The following is a 21,077-nucleotide window of genomic DNA, read 5'->3' on the forward strand; positions in this document are numbered from 1 at the left end:
GGGGCGGCGCGGGCGAGTTCCTGCGCAAACCGGGTTTGCCAAACCCGACTCGCTGGCGGGCGGGCTTGGGGGGCAGACGGTCCGTCACAACAATCGCACGACTGACGTGGCTACACAGTAACTTTATTGCCCCCAGCAGCTGCACAAAGTTGGAAGCGTTTTCTGGGCATGGGCAAAGGGCGGGAAGGGGCCCTCGGGCGCTGCCCCTGCCTCTTGGGCAGCCCACCGATGGTCAGCCTGTGGCTCAAATCTTTGACACCGAGGACAGCCGGGGTCAGCCTGCAATTGTATGGACCGGGGGTGAAACATGAATCAAGCTTGAAGGAGGATCCTCCATCATCTATTAAACTTGCTTCAGTGGCCAGGGTGGAGGAACACCGGGCTAAACCGTGTGGATCTCTGTCTGGGAGACGGCCCTTGACTTCCTCCGGCTGGACAAGGACAGGATGGAGTCCTCCCCGAAGGCCCCCTCAAAGGCCCCCCGGATGGACCGCCGGAAGCTCTTCTGCCCCACGAAGACGTAGAGGAGGGGGTTGAGGCAGCTGTTGAAGAAGGCCAGGCTGGAGGCCAGCGGGACGCCCAGGTGCAGCGCCCTCTTGACCGCCGGGCTGCCGGACGCCTTGGCCATCTCCAGCAGGGAAAGCGTGTGGTAGGGGGAGTAGCAGAGGAAGAAGGTGGCCGTGACGGCCACGATGATCCGGAAGGGCCTGGGGGACCTGGCCAGGCGCCGGCGCTGCAACCGGAAAGCCACCATGCCATGGCAGACCACAATCACCGTGGCGGGCAGGAGGAACCCAAACAGGAACCGGGCCACAATCATGGCCTTGTGCCTCCTCCTCCACAGCGTCCGACTCTCCTCACTGGTGTAATTGTGGGAGAGGGCAAAGTTGTTGTAGCAACTGGTGACGTTCCTGGCGCTGACCGCCGTGTCTCGGAAGAGGAAGTACGGGGAGCTGATGAGCAAAGCGGCCACCCAGGTCGCCAGCACGATGCCCCACGCCAGCCGGGGGGTCCGGTGGTTCCTGGACCACACCGGCTGGACCACTGAGACGCACCGGTCCAGGCTGATGACGGTCAGGAGGAAGACGCTGGCGAACATGTTGAGGAAGGCCAGGGTGCTGTTGAGCTTGCAGAGGAACTTCCCAAAAGGCCAGTGGAAGCCCAGGGCCGTGTAGGTGATGCTCAGGGGCAGGAAGAGGGTGAAGACAAAATCGGCCAGCGCCAGGTTGAGGAACCAGACCACGTTCACCGTCTTCTCCATCTTGAAGCCGGCGATCCAGATGACCAGGCCGTTCCCGGTCACCCCGAGGAGACACGCCACCCCATAGACCACAATGGACAGGAGATGCAGGCTCTTTTGGATGCCCAGGGAGTGGTCCGGGATAGAAGGGGTGATCTCCTTGGGCCCCGGGGTGAAATGGGTCTCGAAGGGTGAGATGGAGACGTTTTCCATTTGGGAGAGAGAATCCTGCTCCTGGAAGTGAATAAACATCAGCCAAGGGTTGCAAAGAATGACTTAAAACTAGCAGGGAAAAACAGTCTGTGGGCTACAGGTAGTCCTTGCTTAATGACCACAACTGGGACTGGAATTTTAGTTGCTAAGCAAAGCGGTCATTAAGCAAATCCAACCTGATTTTACAACCTTTTCTGTGGCAGTCGTGAAGCAAATCACCATGGGCATTAAGTGAACCACTTGGTTGCTAAGTAAATCCTGTGGTTCCCCATTGATTTTGCTTGCCAGAAGCCGGCCGGGAAGGTCAAAAATGGCAATCATGTGACCACGGGACGCTCCGACGGTCATGAATGTGAACGCAGTTGCCAAGCATCCAAATTGTGATCACATGACCATGGGGATGCTGCGGTGGTCATGTGAGGACCGGTCGCAAGTTGGTTTTTCCACCACCCTGGTAAGTCCGAACCATCACTAAACAAATGGTCATTAAGCAAGGACTACCTGTGTAGAAATCAAGTAAACAAATAAATAAAATCCAAGAGGAGAAATGGGAAGGAGACCATTGCCAGACTTGGACGGAGGCAAAATTTGGCCCTACGGCAATTGCAAGGTTATTTTTATTTGAATATCATGGAACCCATGATTGTTAAGTGTTTCTCATAATTAGTCAAGCATTGCTGCCCGTGTTTTCAAGCACTCTCCGTTTTTTTTGTTCCACATTTGCTTTGACTTCTAGGCTAGCTCCAGTCTGTGATTCTGTTCTGTTCTGTTTTAACCCCCTTTTTAAAATTTTATTGTTAATTTCAGTCAATACATTGATTTCTGTCGCTCCCATTATTTTTTTTAAGGTCATTTTCCTCCCTCTCTTTCCCTCTAAGTACTGCCACACATGCACCAGCATTCTTAGCCTTTTCCCTTTCCTCTCCTTCTCCCCAGGGGAATGAGCGGGGAAACTCACCCCTCTTTTCACCTCTTCCAACCGACGTCTGTCCTGGATCCAGTCCCGGACTGCTGCTGCTGCCTTATCGCATTTTGTCTGCCCATTTGGAAGAGAGGCTTCTCCCCAACAGTGATTCAGCTTGGCCTGGAGCTTTTCCTTCTTCTTTCCACACGGGTGACTTTAGGGGAATTTGGTTTATTTGATTTATTCCAGCCACTCCTTCCTCAATTGGTTATTGTGGAACTTTAACCCTTCTGAAAATTATTTAAGCGGCAGTTTATCAGAGAAGGTGGTTGATGGCGGAGGCTGGCTGTCCTTCTATTATCCAACTGTACCTCCAAGGAGGGAGATAAGTCACTGTATTCAGGGGAGCTCACTAGGCAGTGAGTGCAGACTGATGTCCAGTGCCTCCTTCTTTCTCAGAAGGAACAGCTAAACAAGCCACAGAAACTCCTGTGGCTTACTTCCAGTGTTGTATAAACCAGCATTCATGGTCTGCCATGCATGGCTTTTACTCCAGCTTCTTGCAAGGAGCAAGAGTCCCCAGCCCAGTGTTTCTCAACCTTGACAACCTTAAGATTTGTGGACTTCAACTCCCAGAATTCTGGGTGCTGAAGTCCACGTATCTTAACCTTGCCATGATTGAGAAACACTGCCCCAACCTGTGGGTTACCATAAACCAACTACTGAAGCACTCTTCTGAAGGTTTCTGGGCTGCCCTGATCTGCCAATGCAGCATCATTAAAAACATGTTTCTTCCAAAATTAAACTGAACTGACTGAGCCCTGGTAGGCAAACTTTTAATCTTGGCTAAATGTCTTCCTTTGCTCCACAGCTGAAAACTCGCATTATTCCCTTTTTCCTATGGCTTGTGGGCCTTTAAATTGCAGCATCCAGCTATATACTACTAAAGCTCTTGCATCTGTTCGTTTGTAACCTTCAGCTGGGGAAAACGGTGCGTCGTAGGCCAAAATGTTTTGGACCAGGGTACCTCAAATGGGCTAACTTACAGAATGCGTCCAAAATCTGGGGACCCATGACCCCCATGGAACTGAAATCCGGCAAATTTTATAAAACATGTTATGACATAAAAATGATCACAAAGCATTTTATGACACAATACGAAAGGTCATAAAACATTGCCTCTGGGCAGCTCCTGATGTTTGACTGGGCTATGCAGTTCACTGCAGACAACATGGGCTGTTTCCAAGGCAGATCCATCTCTGAATATCTCCCTGAGTTTTTAAGGACCTTTCCTTAAAAGGCAGGACGTGGGAAGCTCTGCCATTGCTGAAGGCACTGAGGACTCCGGTAAGGAAATATCTCTGAGACGATGACCCAACGGGTCACGGGTTGTCTGGTTGCATGTAAAAATGTGGTGAGTGAAGCCTACCAAGAATATACACTCCCAGTCCGATTCATCTTTACCCAGGCATCTCATTCCATCCAGTGGGCTTTCCTGTCAAGAAAGTTTGCTGCTTTAATTCCTCAGCCTCCATCTGCTTCAAAGTACCAGGCCAGATGAAAAGGGGAAAGGCCTCTGCCTTTCTCCTTGCTGGCTGCTGTAAGCCAGAAAAATCCATATTAATCCAATTAAAAACAATATCAAAGGGATTATTCTAGATCTCGATTTAAGGTCAGCACAGCCAACAATTGTAGGGCATCCCTAATTATATTTCTGCCAACTGAGCGGTCCAGTCATAAACTTTACTGAACAGGGCTTAGTGTGCCCTAGAAATGCAGCTTTTCTGCTCCAACAGCTCATACCTTTTATTTTTTATTTTTTAATTACTGTACTGATTTTCAGCCAGACTTTGGAGGATCCTTTGTGGGGAGCGGGGTGGAGAAGCAGCAGCCTATAAATCTAATTCTGCAAAAGAACCGGATTTTAAAAAGCTGCTTCGGTGTAGGACAGACATATAATGAATAGAGCCAGAAACTTTTCCCCTTGGATCTACATCTTTATTTAACTCTCCGGAGAAAATGTTAAACTCTCGGTACCCCTGGCCACCTTGCGCGATCCGCGCATCCCGTTGCGCACGCGATGCAAAAGAGCGCGGCCTCAGGGGCGGCCAAGAGCGCGCGCGAAATGCGGCCCGGGTTGCTCTCTCCCCATTGGCTGTGACGCGCCAGGGTAGAATCCTCCGGACGGGGCGGCGAGCGCGCTGATTGGCTGCGGCGCAGGGCAAAAAGTGCTGAACGCGCCATCCCCCGAGCGCGCGGGGCCTCGAGGATTTAAGCCCGGACTTTTAAGGGAGGCGCCCTCTTTTTCAAGGGGGCGTCCGGAGCGCGGCGTTGCATCGAGGAACCTGGTAAGTATTGGGCTGCGTATGGAGGGGAGGCCTCCTCCTTTTTCTGTAGGGTCTGTCACCCTTTCCTGCCCGGCTCTTTCTCTGCACAGCAGGCAGAAATTCAACAAGGAACGCCTGCTTTCCCTCCCCTGCGTCCGTGGCTTTTGCAGCCTGCTGCCCCGCTCCTAAAGGAAGGCCCAGGAGCCCTGCCAGGCTGTCTTTCCCAGCGCGGGGCGGCTGCAGCTTTAGGCAAAAGACTAAAGCTGGTCTTTCGGTGGATTTAGGATTAGGACTCCAGTCCAGCCTGCATTCCTCCTCCCTCGCAGACTGTAATCTCCCGGTTGCGTGCAGCCGAGCAGTTGCAGGAACGGAACAGGAAAAAGCTCCTCTGCAAGGTGACGATGAGAGAGGCGGCTGTACCAATGCGATTAAATAATAAATAAATGGGGGGGGGTGAAAGAGCGGAATCGCAGTGCCGCTGATTATACTGTCTGTTCTTGGTATCGCATCACTATAAGCTGGGCACCAAGTTAATATTCCGAGAAGTCGGGCGGGACCACCTGAGCAAAGTGAGCGGGATGGAAGCTCCCCTGAGTTTGCGGGAACTAATGGTCAGAATGTGTGCAGGGCAGTCGGGGGCCCTCCAGATCTGGTGGGGTTCCTGCCCCAGTTCTCAGGCGCCGTTGCCAAATCGAACAACTTGAGCCAGCAAACCTGTTGGAACGAAGTCTTCTTACAGATGCACCGTTCTTTTGTTCGCTTCTTTTCTGGCACGCGTGGAATATTCGCCTGCAGGAAAAGCATATACAGTACTGTGTGTGCTACACAGATATTCTGTGCATACTTTTATAGACCCAGAGGTTGAGGTAGGGTGGGAGAGTAAGCAGCGAAGAGAGAAGGAAATGGCACCGGGAGGTGCAGAGGGTGATAATTACCTGCTGATAATGGCAACTCACAAAACCGGGACTGGGTGCAGCGCAGACAGTCGCAGGGCTGCTGATGTCTTTACCTCTGTTTTATCCTGCTGTTGGGCTGAACAGCCTGATTCAGCTCCTTGGCTTTGCTTTGACCACCTTGAGGCCAGAGCAGTGTTTCTCAACCTTGACAAAGATGGGTGAACTTCAACGCCCAGCATTCCCCAGCCAGCACGTGCGGGAATCCTGGGAGCTGAAGCCCACCCATCTTAAAGTGGCCACGGTTGAGAAGCCCTGGGCTAGAGGCAGATGCCGCTGGAAGGCCCCCCTCCCCCTTTTCAAATGCCAGAGCGTCTTTTGCCTAAAGCTTGACCCAGGCCTCCCTCTCAAGGCCGGTGAAAGTGAAATGCAGAAGCCACTCCCCCCCACCCCCCCAGGAAGAGCAATCTGTCAATGGAAGGTCTGGGAGACCTTGGCGCTGGGCAGGATTTCAACATGGACTTTAGGTATTTGACCTAAAATTATACCAGGGCAGGGAGCTTCCCTGAGACTTTTGCCCCCCTTGGGGAGTTAATGAATAACTCGGGACGGCTGTGCTGTTTCCCGCTGGCAAAGACAGCCGCTTCTAGGCAGCAACTCCAGCCTCTTAGACAGAGATTTTGACGCTGATGGATTGAAGTCAGCTGATGGGGAGCTGCTCGGCTTGTCATCAAGTACATTGCTTAGGGCAGTGTTTCTCAACCTTGGCAGCTTGGAGATGGGTGGACTTCAACTCCCAGAATTCTCCTAGATGCTTAAGCTGGTTTGCATTGATACTGCCAGGCCCCCACCCACCCTGAGCTTAAATCATTGCCTAAATACCCAGGGGGAGGCACTCCTTTTCATGGGCAGCAACGGCATGCTGACGTTGTTCCATGTTGCAAAATACTTTGCAAGACACCACGTCGGTGTTTTTTACAAAATCAAGTTTGAAGATTAACTGGGACCAAATTGGGTAACCAGAAAAGGTCCTGAAAGCCTTTCTCTGGATGCTCGGCTTTTTTGAGAAATCTCTGGGTTTTCTTGCAGGCTGCTAGAAAAAATCCCAGCTGCCATGGCCAGCATGAATGCCAGCGGAGACCACGTCACACAGGAGCTTTGGCTCTCTCACAACAAGATGGTGATGGAGGCCCTGGACAGCAATGACCCCGAGGTAGGTGGCCCTCTGCTTCTTTGGCTGGTGACCTCAACTAGGAGGAAGCCGTATTGATCCGGGCAGGCAGAGGCCACTGACTCCAGTGGTGTGACGTTCATTTGGGGGGCTCAGCTGTTCCAGGCTGACACACGTCTCAACCTTGCACTGGGACTAGGAGCAGCGAGAACAGCGTGTCCCAAAGATGGTTCATTGCAATCGACTGCTTGCATTCCTCTGGGTAAACAGCCTGGGATGAGCTCCAGGGTCGGTGCTGCAGTGCACGTGGGTGGCTCTGGAGAATGCCTCCTTTCTCCTCCTCTGGCCATCCGGGAAGAACGTAGCAGGAATATTGACTTACCTCCCTGAATTGCTGTAATTTGCTCATTCAGGGAACGTATACCTGCGCGTCAGAAATCTTTCACGAGGGAGGTTCAAAAATATTTACCGCGATCCTAGAAAGATAACACACAAATTGATCAATCCAGATACAGCTGGTCCCCGGTTTAAGAACGTCCTGGTTTATGGATGACTCCTAGTTAAGAACAGATTGCCATAAAGACTATTATATTAAAAATTCCAGTTAAGTGCAGTGTTGCAGGTTAAACACACTACTACTTTGCGCATTATTATGCTTAAGATGTTTTAGTGTATTTGGAAGTGTTTCTTAACTGTTTTATGTGCACGGAAAGGTAAAATATATCCTGTATACTAAGACAAACATTTGACTAACTGATGCTAAACAACTGTTCTGATTTACATATAAATTTGACTTAAGGATAGACTTAGGAATGGAACTCGTTCTGAAACCGGGGACCTGCTGTATTCATGGCAGCCACCAATATAAAGCAAGATGGGTTGTTAATGTATTTAGGAAAATAAGGATCCATGGGCATTTAAAAATAGGAAGCATCTTGCGCTCTTGAGACGCGCTATGTCCTTTCTGCTCAGAGCCGACCCCCAGTTATTTTAGAGTGCAGTTTGGAACAAGTTGGAGCTTATTTTTATACCAACGTGCTTCAGACTGCAGTTTGTTTATTTATTCATTTATTTATCATATTTCTACACCGCCCATCTCGAGAAATGACTCTGGGCCGTTGGTAGAGGAACTGTATGCTGCACATTTTAGTCGGTTGGGAATTAAACCTGCATGGATCTGTGGAGGAGAACCTCCTTTCGACTGGGGTGTGCGTGTGAGTGCATGCATAGCCTGCTGCCTTCTCAACCCCCCCCCAGTCCAAGAGGGACACCCCGCCCCAAACAAGCAGCAGGACAGGGTTCCAGCGAGCCCCCTTTTCTCCTCCCACCCAGGTCTACGATATCATCAAAAAGGAGAAGCGGCGCCAGAGGCTTGGCCTGGAGCTGATTGCGTCTGAAAACTTTGCCAGCCGAGCTGTGCTGGAGGCGCTGGGCTCCTGCCTGAACAACAAATACTCGGAGGGCTATCCGGGGCAAAGGTAGGGCTGGGAAGGGAAGGAGAGTCTTGGGGTGAAGACCCAAGCAAGACCCTTTGACCATGCGAAGCCCCCCGCGAGGCCTGTTAATGGGGGGTGCCAGGGGAGCCTTCCCCCCCCCACCTCACTCATTTTATTTATATGTTATGCATTTATTTAGAAGAGCTGGGAAGACCTGGTTCTTCGCCCTGGCCCTTGGCGAGGGAGAGAGACACCCCTCATTTCATCACACCTTTCACCTTTTATTGATTTTATTGTAATTTCTTTGATGGTTTTGAGCTGCCCAGAATCATTGAGAGTGGGGCGGCATATCAGTTTAATAACTTAATATTTACTGTGTGTCTCCACCATCACACTCCGTAACATCTCAGGGCAGCTTACGACATAACAGAACCGTCCCACCAACATTATCACAAAAAATAAATCCATTATTAAAAGTAACACTCCTTCCATCGTATCATTCTTTTGCACATGACTCCCTCCCACCAAGCCATGGAGTTTCAGTGAATCCATCTGGAACCCGGAGAGAGAATAAACAGTTTTTCAGTGGATAGAAGTATGCACTGGTGTTTATAAGCCACTAAAGCTCCAGATAACTGGCTTCATAATTTGGGATCGGTCTATCGTGGAAGGGAACGTTTCCAGAGAGATTGGCCATGTTGGTGGGGGCCAGGATCTGACACATTAATGGGCAAAATGATGATGAGCTTTGTGATCTCCTAGTCTCCCTGACAGATGGCTTCCCAGGGATGAAACCTGGTTTGCATATGGCTGCGCAGCCTGCTCAGCATGGTTGCGTGATCGTGCTCAGCTGTGGAATAAAAAAGGATGGCTGTTAAGGGGTCTTCAGAGGGTTCTCCCCCTAGATACGTGTATTCCTAACGTGTGTCTAAAACGTCCACCTATTTTTCGTTAGATATTACGGTGGGACGGAGTTTGTCGATGAGTTGGAAAGACTTTGTCAGAAGAGAGCGCTGCAGGCCTTCGGGCTAGACCCACAGAAGTGGGGCGTCAATGTCCAGCCCTACTCAGGTATTTCATGAGCTCTTCTGGAATTGACTGTAGAATGCTATGGACCGGTGAGGCTCCTCCATGGGAAACCGATGGAATCTTGGGGCAGGGGTTATTCATCCGATTTCATACAAAATTCTACATGCATTGATTGCTCTTGCTAAATTATGATACTCCTAAGCTACTTACTTTGGGAGGCAACTGTATGAAAAAAGAATGGGAATCTCTGTCAGACTCCACACTTGGAGATTGCTGAAGCAGACCAGCTGCTAAAGGAGGCTGCATTCTGCCTTTTGGCCCACATAGTCTCCCATGTGAGGAAAATTTAGGGGCCATCCAGATGTGGCATTGAATGAGTGGATGCATTTAATGACGGGCTTCCCATGCCGCCCGGGACCATGGTTTATTGAGTGAAAGCCATTGGCTGGGCGTGAACAAGATGCTAAGCCATCGACCCTGGTTTGCAAACCGCAGCGGCTGAGCTCACTTGCGACACTAACCACGATGAAAGAAACCTTGGGATGGTTCAGCATGGTGTGCCCATCTGACTCTGGGACAGTTTTAACAGTGTTCACGGTCAGTGGGGTAACTGAAGGGAAGTTAGCCCTTCCCTGCGGACGCAATAAAAAGCAAGGTTCTCATTCCTCCCGGGGAAGCTGTAGGGTATGAGAGGGGAGAGCAGCAACCGTTGGCGATTCTTCTGGGGAATGTGAATTATCCACTTGCTCTGCGTGAACATCCTGCCCATCAGTGGCAGTCAGGGTGGGCATAATGCCACCATTTTCACCAGACTGATCAGAATGTGGACATTTCTCACTGTGGTTCTGTTTCAGGGTCCCCTGCAAACTTTGCGGTGTACACTGCACTGGTACAGCCCCATGGGAGGATCATGGGCTTGGACCTGCCTGACGGGGGTCACCTGACACACGGCTTCATGACAGACAAGAAGAAAATCTCCGCCACGTCCATCTTCTTCGAATCCATGCCCTACAAGGTGAGCGCCATCCATTCCACACTGGAGAGAGACCTCTGTGTGGGAAACTGGCTCAAAGGGTGTGCAAGGTCCACTTATTGCCCACTCCCCTTCTGCTGAAAGAGGGGAGCATCTGACTAGAAGCAAAACGGAAACCAAGGCGTGTTTGCCGGGAGCCTTTCCTGGTGGGGCATGCCCTCCCCCCTCCCCATTTTGAAAGCATCCTTCTCGACTTGATTTGGCTTCAGGTCAACCCAGAAACGGGCTATATCGACTACGATCGACTGGAAGAAAATGCCCGCCTGTTTCATCCAAAGCTGATCATTGCAGGTGAGGCTCCTGCCCCCCCCGTCCCCCATGGTTACTCAGACCCAGAGATAGGGGCCATCCTAGAGACCTAGACCAGATAGAGGTCACCCGTTCCCAGTTTGCGCTTCTCTTGTAGCTCCAGAATTGTCCGGTTAGTGGGACCAAAGTTGACCTGAGTACATTTGGAAGAAGCCAAGAAAAAGGAGTAAATGAGCGGAAAATGTTTCTCTTAATTGTCCTGGGTGGGAGGGGCTTCCACACCTGGAAGAACATCCTAAAAGCAGCCCCAGGACTCCGTTTGCATCTCCTTCCATGTAGCCCCAGGCCCCTTCTACTAGATCAGTGTTTCTTAAGCTCAGCCACTTTAAGATGGCATGGCTGGCTGGGGAATTCTGGGAGTTGAAGTCCACCCATCTTAAAGTGGCCAAGGTTGAGAAACACTGTACTAGGTCTTGCCTTCTCTCCCATCCCAGGGGTCAGCTGCTACTCGCGGAATTTGGACTATGCTCGAATGAGGAGGATTGCAGATGAAAACAGCGCGTACCTCATGGCCGACATGGCCCACATCAGCGGCTTGGTGGCTGCTGGCGTGGTGCCCTCCCCCTTCCAGCACTGCGACATCGTCTCCACCACCACCCATAAAACCCTGCGAGGCTGCCGAGCTGGCATGATCTTCTACCGGAAGGGTGAGCGTTGACACGACCAGGATGCCTGTTGTCCACCCTCCAGGGCTGGGACCCGTGGAGGAGACAGCGAGGCCCCTGGCATCTTCCAACCACCCTTCTTCCCTTCCCCAGGTCCCCACAGTGTGGATCCCAAAACCGGGAAGGAGGTCCTGTACAACCTTGAAAGTCTCATCAACCAAGCAGTCTTCCCTGGTCTCCAGGGCGGGCCTCACAATCACGCGATTGCAGGTGAGTTCCGCTTTGGGGCAAGACAAATTCATATCCTGAAAACTGGGAGCAGGGAGAAGTTTTGGTGAAAGTTTTCCTGCCCTCTCACTTCGAGCTCAGGGTCTTTAACGCTCTGCACGAGGGCTGGCAAAACCCATTCCTTATGGCTGGGAGGCTTTTCAAACCCTCAGCCCGGGATGGCGTTTACCCCAGGGGGTGTATTGCATAGGGGCACCGCTTAATCCATTCTTCCACTCTTGGGGGGCCGGGGCAGGAATTGCAGTCTCCTTGAAACAGGCCATGACCCCCGAATTCAAAGTGTACCAGCAGCAGGTGGTGGCCAACTGCAAGGCTTTGTCTACTGCTCTGACCAGCTTGGGATACCACATCGTCACTGGTAAGAAGACGCTCCGCAGGATGTTTTCCACATCTTGCGAGGTTGACTTCAGAATAAATGTCTAACCCAGCCTTTCTCAACCTTCTGACACTGGAGGAACCCTGGAAATATTTTTCAGGCCTGGGGGAACCCCCTGCACATTCAGGCTCCAATCTAGGCCAGAAGTTACAAAATTATCCTATTCGTTTCATGGGTAGGCCTGTCTAGATGTATTGACAGTGTTCTTAAACTAAAAATCAAGGATGAAACTTACCTCTTTCATGTGAAGTTGCCCAAATTTGAAATAATATTAAAAATAAATCGTGATCTTCCAAGGAACCCCTCGTGACTTTTCGCGGGACCCTCACCCTGGTCTAAAAGGCTTGTGCTGTTAGGCAGCCATGAACAGAGTCCTCCTCTGGCTTCTACGAAGTGTGTGGGATTCCCCGGGACAGTGGTGTTTCTTGGCACAATTCAGCCGCTGGTCTTTCTGCTCTCCTTGCAGGGGGTTCCGACAACCACCTGATCCTCGTAGATCTGCGCAACCGGTGCACAGACGGGGGACGAGCCGAACGGGTCCTGGAGCTGTGCTCCATCGCGTGCAACAAGAACACCTGCCCAGGTGAGGAAGGCAGCGGGGCTCAGCCAGAAGGGACTCGCTTCTGATGCTCGGGGCGGGGAAACAGACCCACGGCACCAGGGATTTCACTGGCTTTGGGCCTTACAAGCAATGGTGGTGGTTGGTTGGTGTCATCCACTTGCACTTTGTTACACAGGGAAAACAATGCGATTGCTAGAACTGACCCCAGGCCTTGCAGTCAAGGATCCTGGACCTCAGCTGTGGCAGTTCCTACTCCTGTCCTTTGGGGGCGGTACTGGCTGGCAGATGGAAATTGGGAGACCAACAAAACCTGGAAACCAGGATCTCCCATCCCCACCCTCGTAGTCACAAGGGAGTTGGAATACAGCTAAGCTGCATTAAAGTCGGGTTAATGTTCAGGCAGGCGTTCAGGACCAAAAGGCAGTCACCCAGCACAGCTGCTGGAGAAGCCAGGGATGGCTGCGCATTCGATGTCTGCCTAAATCCCCAGACAGCACCAACCAGCTGACTTTCCTGCAATCTAATCCCCGTTTTCCCCCCCACTCCTCACAGGAGACAAAAGTGCTTTGCGCCCCAGTGGGCTGAGATTAGGGACTCCGGCCCTCACCTCCCGAGGATTCCTGGAAGAAGACTTCAAGAAAGTCGCCCACTTTATTCACAAAGGTGGGTGGCCGTCGTGCATGTCCGCCCGCCCTCTTCCCCTTCCCTTTCCTCGGCTAAGCAGTTGAGTCGCCCTGCCAATCCCAGGAAGGCGATGGGGGAATGGAGGGCTTTAAGGGAACTGTTTGGGAGAGGAGAGGAGAGGAGAGGAGAGGAGTGGAGAGAGATCCCTGCTTGTGGTCGGTGAGTATCTGCGAAGCTTCAGAGCAGTAGTTGGACCCAATGAGCAAATGTACAGACTTCAGCTGTAAAGCAGGAGGAACATCCAAGAAGCAGGAGCTTCTTAAGCATAGGATAGACTCCTTTGGGAAGGGGTAGGCTCTCCTTCTCTGGAATTATTTAGGCCAAGGCCAGCCAACTGAAACAAGGGCCACACCGGCCTCGTGCATCACAGAGGCTTCACTCAACAGGGTTGGATCGGGCCACCTTCCAAATTGACCATTCCGCATCGTTCAACCTTGCTTTCCTTTAGCGCCTGTTTCAGTTAGATGCTTTAGCTCATCCGGATGTCTGCCTTCCCCGTACAGGTATAGAACTCACCTTGCAGGTCCAGAAGGACATGAGCCCCAAAGCCACCCTGAAAGAGTTTAAGGAGAAGCTGGTGACGGAGCAGAAGTACCAAGCGCTGTTGAAGTCCCTCAAGGAGGACGTGGAGGCCTTTGCGGATATCTTCCCGCTCCCGGGCTTGCCGGTTTTGTAAAGGGGCACCGAGCCACATCTGGAATGGCAGATCCCCTCCCCAGCTGCCCTCTTGCAACGGGAGCACCGCTGCCCCTGTCTTTCCTTCCCCTTTGCCCGGCCTACAAGCAGGCTCTGCTTTTATAATTGGCTTCTTAAGCAATTCCTTCCTCTGCCTTTTTAAAAAGAAAAATACACTGGAAAGATTACAGACCTGGGAAGGAAACAGAACAAAGTTCAGTGCTCACCCACCCCTGCCGCTGAAACGATTAATGACATCTCAGCGTCCCCACTGGCGGTGCTGTTGGACAGGCCCTAAGAGAGCGGTTACCCTTTGCGGAGTGAAATTCGAGACCAGTGAATAAGAGATCCACCCTTAGGAAAGATAAAATTTGTTTTAAATGGGAGGGAGGCAGAGGTAATACTCCAGCTTCCCTCAAATCTGACTCAAATCAATGCCAAAATCTCACATTGAGCAGACCTGAATTTTTATGGGGTTGGGTATTTTTGGCATTGAAGCTGACCTTTTGAGGGAAAAATCCATTTTTAATCTGAATCAGCAGACAGATGGCATAAACAGTAGTTTTGAAATGAATTCTGCAGGGCCCCTTGGAAAGTTTTCAGAGTCCTTCCAGATGGGGTTTTTCCAGCTTTTGCTTTTGCCACTATTTTTACCTGTCAAGAAAAGGAGGAAATAGCAGAACTGTGTAGAAGGTTTACTATCTGGACCGCTTGCCAGGAAAAAATAAATCCGTGGATAGTACAGGAAAAGCATCACGTTCTCTTCTAGAGAAATTCCAGGGAGAAGTTGGCCATTTAGAGGGCGGGGAAAAAAACTTCTTCAAACTGTTTTGCATTAAGTCACAGAATTTATTGCCACAATTTATAGGAATGGCTATGGTTTAAGCAGGAGACGGTCTTGCATTCAATGCCGCCTTGCAGTATTTCCAGAAACCCTGTGGTTGATCATGGAGGAAACCAGGAAGCTAAACAACGCAGGGAATTTTTGTCTCGCACACCTGAGTTTGTCCCATGGTTTGCATTTCCAGTTTCCAAAAAACATGTGCCGTTCAAGGAAAGGGGCACTTTTAATAACAAATTTAGTAACATGTTTGACACAGATTCCTCTCCACTTGCCATTATCTTCCCATCACCAACAGCTGCCTCCATTGCACCAGACACACGAGCCCAAACATACGGTCAGGACAGTTTTTACTAAGCACAATAAAATTAAGAATTTTACCATGAGTGCAAGGGTTATATAAGCTTTAAAAAATACAACAATATATATATATATATATTTGTATTTCAAAAATATTTGCGCCCAAATAAATAATTTCCTTTTTTTAAATATACATTTTTTTTAAATCATAGTCACTTGGTGCCGAGTATATTGTTTCTCCCAGTCCTTGTTCAGTACGTGTCTTAATAGCACAAACACGTGGAAGGCTGCCTGGATTTCTTTGAAGACTCCCAATTTTATTTTCTCCTAAGTACTGCCTACGCAAAATCTCTGGGAACAAACATGCAGGGATGAAAGAAGCTGCTTGGAAAGTGATGGCGTCAGTAGGGAGCAAGGAGACAGGGCAGGGGCCGGCAGTAAGAGAAGAGGAAAGTTTCTCGGGGAGGGGAGCTTTCTCTCTCTCAGGACCCCCGGAAGGGGTGTGCTACATCTACAAATACTACAAGTGCAGGTCAGCCGGCACCAGATCAGCTCATGCAAGTTCTCCTGGTTTGCAGAAGCAACTCGGACTGCTCCCAAAAGGGCTGGAGGGGCAGATCCGCCTGGCATTCAGGTTCCAGCCTCCTAAAGTCAAGGATGCCCTCTGCAAACGCCGTGGTGCCTCGGTGGCTAGATGGCGCTTTCTAAGCAACTCTTAGAGACGGGGATTACAGGCAGGCAAATTTTACGGTCTCTTAAATATGCCCAGAAACTGAACTCTCTCCATATTTGCTACCCAGTCTTAACCCAAATTTTCTTCTTTGTTGCTGTGCTAGTACGGAGCGTGCTTGTCACAAAGTAATGGCTAAATGGTGGTTGGCACTGAGCTAGAAGCTGTAATTCACTCTGGAAGATTCTCGGCGAATCAGAAACGAGATTCGGTTTCAGAACACTGCCCTACGCTCGAAAAAGGGGAAATAAAACCAGCCAGGCGTTTCATTTCAGAAGCGACAGCCGGCTGCCTACCCAGTAACATTAGTTGCAATATCATTCCACATCCAAGGAGATGCATTGGAGGTAGGATCTCCTTAGAAGTTCCACGCAGGGAGCAGAAAACAAGCCCAAATTCTACTGTGCTCACCCAGAGTCCCACAAATTTCTAAAAGACCCAGCTGACAGAACTTGCTTATACACATTCTCTTGCAGCTTTTTCAAGTCCACGATGCCTACCAGGCACAAGAGGTTTTCCCTCGGCTGCAGAGCCCACCCCTCTATACAGGTGTCACCCTCCTGCCTTTTAAGAGCAACCTGACAGTGGCACAAGATGTCTGGAGACTCACTTTGACCTACATTGTTCTCGGGATTCCCACAGACTCACAGGACACTCATGGAACCAAAGAAGCCTGTACATAGCCACAGATGAATGCTGGATGAGGAGGGGAGTGGCAGGGCAGGCTGGACACCACCTAAATTTTGTACAAACAGCTCGGCACATAATCAAACCTGAGCACTGGGCTGACCCCCCGGATGGGATCCTGAATGTACTGCAGTTTCAGAAGCTCGGCGAGATGCTGGACCACTTTGCTGTCCTCGTTTGCCAGACCCAGCTGGACTTTCAAGAAGCTCTCCCGCCGTGACGTCACGGAGTCCTCCGTCTCCCCCTCCCGGATGGGCAGGTGCAGGTGATGGCAGAAAGCGTAGAGGAAGGCCTTGGAGCAGAGCTGGGTGAGGATGGTCTGTACGTGCACGTAGTAGGTGCTCCCCCGCTTGATCTGGGTGCGGTGATCAGCCAGCCGGAGGATCAGGTTCCCTCGGTACTGTGGGCAGCGGAGAGTCTTGTGGTCTGCGTCCAGCACGCTGATGTACCGGCTGTACCGGCTGAGAGAATGCATCATGCTGGGGCCGCCTGGAGAGGTTGATCTGGAAAGACGAGAAGAAACAGGTGCAAATGGGGATGCCTGAAGGCAAAGCCGCCCTTGAGACACAGTGAAGCAGCTAAGAGGAGGAGTGGTCTTCTTAAAACACTCTGACGCCCTTTTTAAAAAAGGATTTTACAGGCATGTTTGCCCTTCCTTGGGAAAACTTAGATAAACAACAGGATACCTTACTGCACCGCACCAGTAAATTCCCTTATCTACGTTTACCTTCAGCTCCGCCCCCTTTCCCAGGTCTTTGTTAGAACAGAGTAGAGGAAATGGAGATCAAATCTGAACAATTGCCTCCCTTGCTTAGTTAATACGGGTGGCCACATAAATTGGTTTTTTGCTTTTTATCTGTCCTGATTCTCCGCGACTGCCTGGACAAGCTCCTGCAGTTTTCTTGGCAAGGTTTTTCAGAAGTGGTTTGCCATTGCCTCCTTCCTAGGGCTGAGAGAAAGTGACTGGCCCAAGGTCACCCAGCTGGCAGAACTAGAACTCACGGTCTCCTGGTTTCTAGACTGCTGCCTTAACCACAACACCAAACTGGCTCTCTATAAATTGGTTACATAAATAAAATAATGCATTTGCTGGTTCCAATCTCAGTTTGGCCACGCCCACCAACATCTGAAATCTGAGGAAGTTATTAGTGATTTTCAGCATGACTGCAAGAGCGGAACTGTGTCTTCCCCTTTCTCCTAAGGCTGTGGTTCAATATTACTGGCTTTCCTTCATTAGACACAGGGAACCTGCAATCTCTTCTTTTCCAGTCAGCTGATCAACTGGTTGGCCAGAGAAAAGAAGCTGAGCACTGCACAGCTCTGCCAGCCAGACTTCTTCCGCCAGAGAGCAACAGCTTGCCCGCCCTGCTCTGGTCTAGCCCTATTCCTCACTGTAGCTTACCAGACCCAGCTCTTGACAGACCTTCCCTTCTTTATGAACATCAAGGGTTGGGTAAATGTCTCAAATCATTTGTCACAGGATATTTACTCACATATAGGAGGGATGAATATGCCAATCCACCCCACCCCTCTACTCTGGCACCTCACTGGCCAGCGCAGCCAACTCTGTCCAATACCAACAGAGACCCATTTCAGATCTTGCCACTCAACATGGCAAGGTCAGAGGCGGGGGAGGGCACACTTGGCAACTCTTTCCATGATGTGATACCAGATAGTGAACTTCAACTCCCAGAATTCTCAGCGGTGATACTGGCTGGGGAATTCATGGGGCTGATGTCTACACATCGGAAGCCTACCTAGACTGGCAGCCTAAGACTATTTAACAGAACATTAGGGCACATCAGGAACTATTTTGCCTGGTCAAATGCCCTGTCCCAGCTGAAGGTCTGCAAGGAACCCCCAGGAGGGGGAGGTACGAATGGCTGAAACGTTACCTCTGGAGCCCAACCAGCTTCCACTTCTGAAAGTCTGTGATTTGCAAAGGCGAGGTGGCCCAGTGCTTCACGGGCTTGGCATATGCACCGCAATTGGGGACAAAAATGGAGAGGGCCGTTATGAGCCTCTCCACAGTGGACTTGTCTTCCCCCAGCACCACCAGGGTCCTCCCGCTCAGCAGAGAATAGATAGCTGGGTGAGCGAAGGGGTACTGCCTGATGAAGCGCAAGGCGCTCTGCCCAGCCTTCTTGGCCCGTTCCCCGATGAGAGCAGCAGGGGAGGGCGTTCTGTCCGAGTTGGTGGACACCGTGCTGCTAATGTAGCCTGTGGAGTCTGAGCATTTATCCAGGCTCATTTTGCTGGCTTCTGGGCTGCCAGAGAGGTAATGGGGGTCGAGTTCATAGGCCAGGAGGCCTCCCAAGACCCCGTCATGGGAGCAATCTGTGAAGTTTGCCTGAAACCCCGCATCGCCCAGCCTGTATGGCTGCGGGGGGATACTGACCACGCCGTCATCATCGCAATGTTTGGGGGGCGCGTTAGCTTGACCCTCAAGAAAGTTGGGGCTCTCTTTTCCAATGCAGCAAGACGTGTCCCCTGGGGGGGGTTCAGGAGCAGGGTGGCCTTCCGCTTCCTCTTCAGCGCCTAGATTTAAAAGGCGGTCAAAGAGAAAGCCCTCATCTTCCTCACCTCCATATGGATCTTCGTTAATGGCACTTGGGTAGCTCGCTTTAAAATCGTCTGGCATCAGGGCTTCCGAGGGGCAGGTACTAAGGACCTCGATGCTGTCCCCACTGATGGTCCTGCTGCTGGCCGCTTTGTTCCTCACCACGGGGGGGCTGGGGGGGGGGCGGTGGCAAGGTGGGCTGACTTTCGGAGTGCATGGAGGCAGTCACCGATTTCTCTGTTCCCAAGACTTCAATGCTCTCGCCGCTGCTGACGCTGCCTTTCAGGTCTACATCGAGAAGCTCCGCATTCTCAAAGGGGGCCGGGCGGAGGGCCTCTGCTTCTTGGCTGTCCTCCACCTCCTGATCCATTTTAATAGGAACAGACTCCACACTAGACTTGTAAGACTCAGGGTCGACTGACGCATCAGGACCGGGGCAGCTTTCTGAACCGGCGTCGTCGGGGCGGTCCGGGTTCCGTCCCCGGCAGCCTTCGGAGGGCTTCTCCGGCTGCCCGTTGTCCAGGAGGGACACGTCCTCGAAAAGGAAGCCAGCGAAGGCCTGCTGCTTCAAGAGCGCCCTGCTGATCCGGTTGGTCAGCAGGTAGCACACGTCGCCCCTGAACATCTTCTCAATCCGGTGCAGCCAGTCGAGGGTCTGGCTGAAGGAGCGCTCCTCACACAGCTCCTGGAGGGTTTTGAGCTTCTTGTCGAAGCACTTGGAGGACTTGGCCTGGATGAGCTTCGGGGTGTAGGAGGAGCCCGGGGGACAGGGCTGCGGCGGTGGGGGCGGCTCGTCGGCAGGCAGCCCCGGCCGGGTGTCCTCGTCGCAGGGGGGCAGGCCGGCCTGCTTCCACCGGCTCGGCGGGTAGGTGCAGATCTGCCGGAGCAGGTCGCGGTGCTCAATGATGGCCTTCTCCACGCTGGCCAGCTCGTTGGCCTTCTCGATGGCCCGGGAGGAGTAGAAGCCCCGGGCATGGCTGCGCTTCTGCAGCTCGGTTTCGCGGTGCAGCACGGCCCGGGTGTAGTCCAGGTCGTGCAGCTTCTTTTCCAGCTCGCGGGCGAAGGCGCGCCGGTTGCCGGCCTTGAGCGCCTCGGAGGCGCCCGAGAACTGGGCAGAGAGCTCCGGGAAGAGGCGCATGACCTTGCGCTCGTCAGCCGAGACGTAGGCCAGGCAGAAGGGCCGCACGAAGCCGCGCGCCTCCAGGTCGTAGAGCGTCAGATGGTGCACGTAGGCGAAGGCGCCCGCCTTGGAGTCGCCCAGCACCACCTGCGAGTCGCGGGCGAAGCGCAGCCGCGGGTAGGGCCCGCCCGGGGCCGCGCCGGCCGCGCAGGCCTGGTAGTCCACCGACATGATGCGCAGCGCGAAGTAGTTCAGGTCGAAGCCGCCGGGCGCCTCCCCGGCCGGCACCGTCAGCAGCGGCTGCGGGCCCACCTGCTCCGAGAACTCCGCCACCAGCAGGAAGTCGCGCGGGAAGGGCGGCGGCGCGCCCCCCGCCGGGCCCCCGCGCCGCGCCCACGGGTGGGCGCCGCGGCCGGGCGCGGGCAGCAGCGGCACCGAGTACTCCTCGGGGAGGCCGGGCTCGCGCGCCGCCGCCGCCGCCGCCTCCTCCGCCGCCGCCTCCTCCTTGGCGAAGGCCACCACGTCCGGCGCGCCGATCATCTTGCCCGCCCGCGACCGCCGCCCGGACGGAGGGCGCTAGGACGCCCCGCGATCGCGCGCTGGTCCGCCGGGGCCGCCGCCGCGCCCTCCCAGCCGCCGCCGGGCGGCCATCTTGGCCTCACATGACCCCGGGACCCTTGACCCCGGAAGCGCTCCCCCGGGTGGAGGCCTCTCTTCCGCTCACCGCAGCGGTGGGTTGATTGACTGATGGGACTTAACAGGGAGGCCCGGCTCGGAGCTGCGGAGGAGCAGCCTGGCCGAAGGGCATGCTGGGGGTTGTAGTTCCCGCCTTTTGTAGTATTTATTACCGTCATGGTAGGTTGCACAGTCAGCTGCTTAAACTGGATTTGGCATTTTTATCTTATTATTATTATTATTATATTCGCATCCCGCCCTTTTCATATATAACTCAAGGCAGCAAAGATATGCAATTTTCCCCACAACAACAGCCCTGAGAGGTGGGTTGGGCTGCGAGAGAGGGTCGCTTCTTTATTGCGTCCAATTAATGTATTTTTCTCCCTTGCACACGCGCACCCTTTCTTTCTGTCTTTCTT

General features: G+C 52.4%; 3 protein-coding genes across 3 annotated transcripts; 1 reads left to right on the forward strand and 2 right to left on the reverse strand.

The window, feature by feature from the left end:
* Positions 1-382: 382 nt before the first annotated feature.
* LOC134505206 (chemerin-like receptor 1) lies at positions 383-4,601 on the reverse strand. The gene is made up of 3 exons (XM_063314807.1): positions 4,405-4,601; positions 2,412-2,571; positions 383-1,474 (listed from the first exon to the last, which is right to left on the reverse strand). The coding sequence occupies exons 1-3, from the start codon at positions 4,599-4,601 to the stop codon at positions 383-385; spliced, it is 1,449 nt and encodes a 482-aa protein (XP_063170877.1).
* SHMT1 (serine hydroxymethyltransferase 1) lies at positions 4,589-15,079 on the forward strand. Its single transcript, XM_063315012.1, has 12 exons — positions 4,589-4,705; positions 6,667-6,790; positions 8,081-8,226; positions 9,140-9,255; positions 10,068-10,228; positions 10,456-10,537; positions 10,990-11,202; positions 11,314-11,430; positions 11,684-11,806; positions 12,291-12,407; positions 12,939-13,049; positions 13,574-15,079. The coding sequence occupies exons 2-12, from the start codon at positions 6,692-6,694 to the stop codon at positions 13,744-13,746; spliced, it is 1,458 nt and encodes a 485-aa protein (XP_063171082.1). The 5' UTR covers positions 4,589-4,705; positions 6,667-6,691; the 3' UTR covers positions 13,747-15,079.
* SMCR8 (SMCR8-C9orf72 complex subunit) lies at positions 14,698-20,588 on the reverse strand. Its single transcript, XM_063315011.1, is given in 3 exon segments — positions 14,698-16,806; positions 18,199-19,049; positions 19,051-20,588. Coding segments are annotated over 3 exon segments (2,778 nt in total). The 5' UTR covers positions 20,524-20,588; the 3' UTR covers positions 14,698-16,352.
* Between the last annotated feature and the right edge of the window lie 489 nt (positions 20,589-21,077).

This window comes from Candoia aspera, chromosome 14 (genome assembly GCF_035149785.1).
Source record: "Candoia aspera isolate rCanAsp1 chromosome 14, rCanAsp1.hap2, whole genome shotgun sequence".
Classification (NCBI taxonomy): Eukaryota; Metazoa; Chordata; class Lepidosauria; order Squamata; family Boidae; genus Candoia; species Candoia aspera.

Excerpts from the sequence above, each read along its gene's own strand:
- LOC134505206 (XM_063314807.1), bottom strand. The coding sequence starts at position 4,601 with ATGGCGCGTTCAGCACTTTTTGCCCTGCGCCGCAGCCAATCAGCGCGC. Across the intron at positions 2,572-4,404 it reads GGATGCGCGGATCGCGCAAG|TCACCCGTGTGGAAAGAAGA; the intron begins GTGGCCAGGGGT and ends ATTCCCCTAAAG. Across the intron at positions 1,475-2,411 it reads TGGAAGAGGTGAAAAGAGGG|GAGCAGGATTCTCTCTCCCA; the intron begins GTGAGTTTCCCC and ends ATTCACTTCCAG.
- SHMT1 (XM_063315012.1), top strand. The coding sequence starts at position 6,692 with ATGGCCAGCATGAATGCCAGCGGAGACCACGTCACACAGGAGCTTTGG. Across the intron at positions 6,791-8,080 it reads TGGACAGCAATGACCCCGAG|GTCTACGATATCATCAAAAA; the intron begins GTAGGTGGCCCT and ends CCTCCCACCCAG. Across the intron at positions 11,203-11,313 it reads CATGATCTTCTACCGGAAGG|GTCCCCACAGTGTGGATCCC; the intron begins GTGAGCGTTGAC and ends TCCCTTCCCCAG.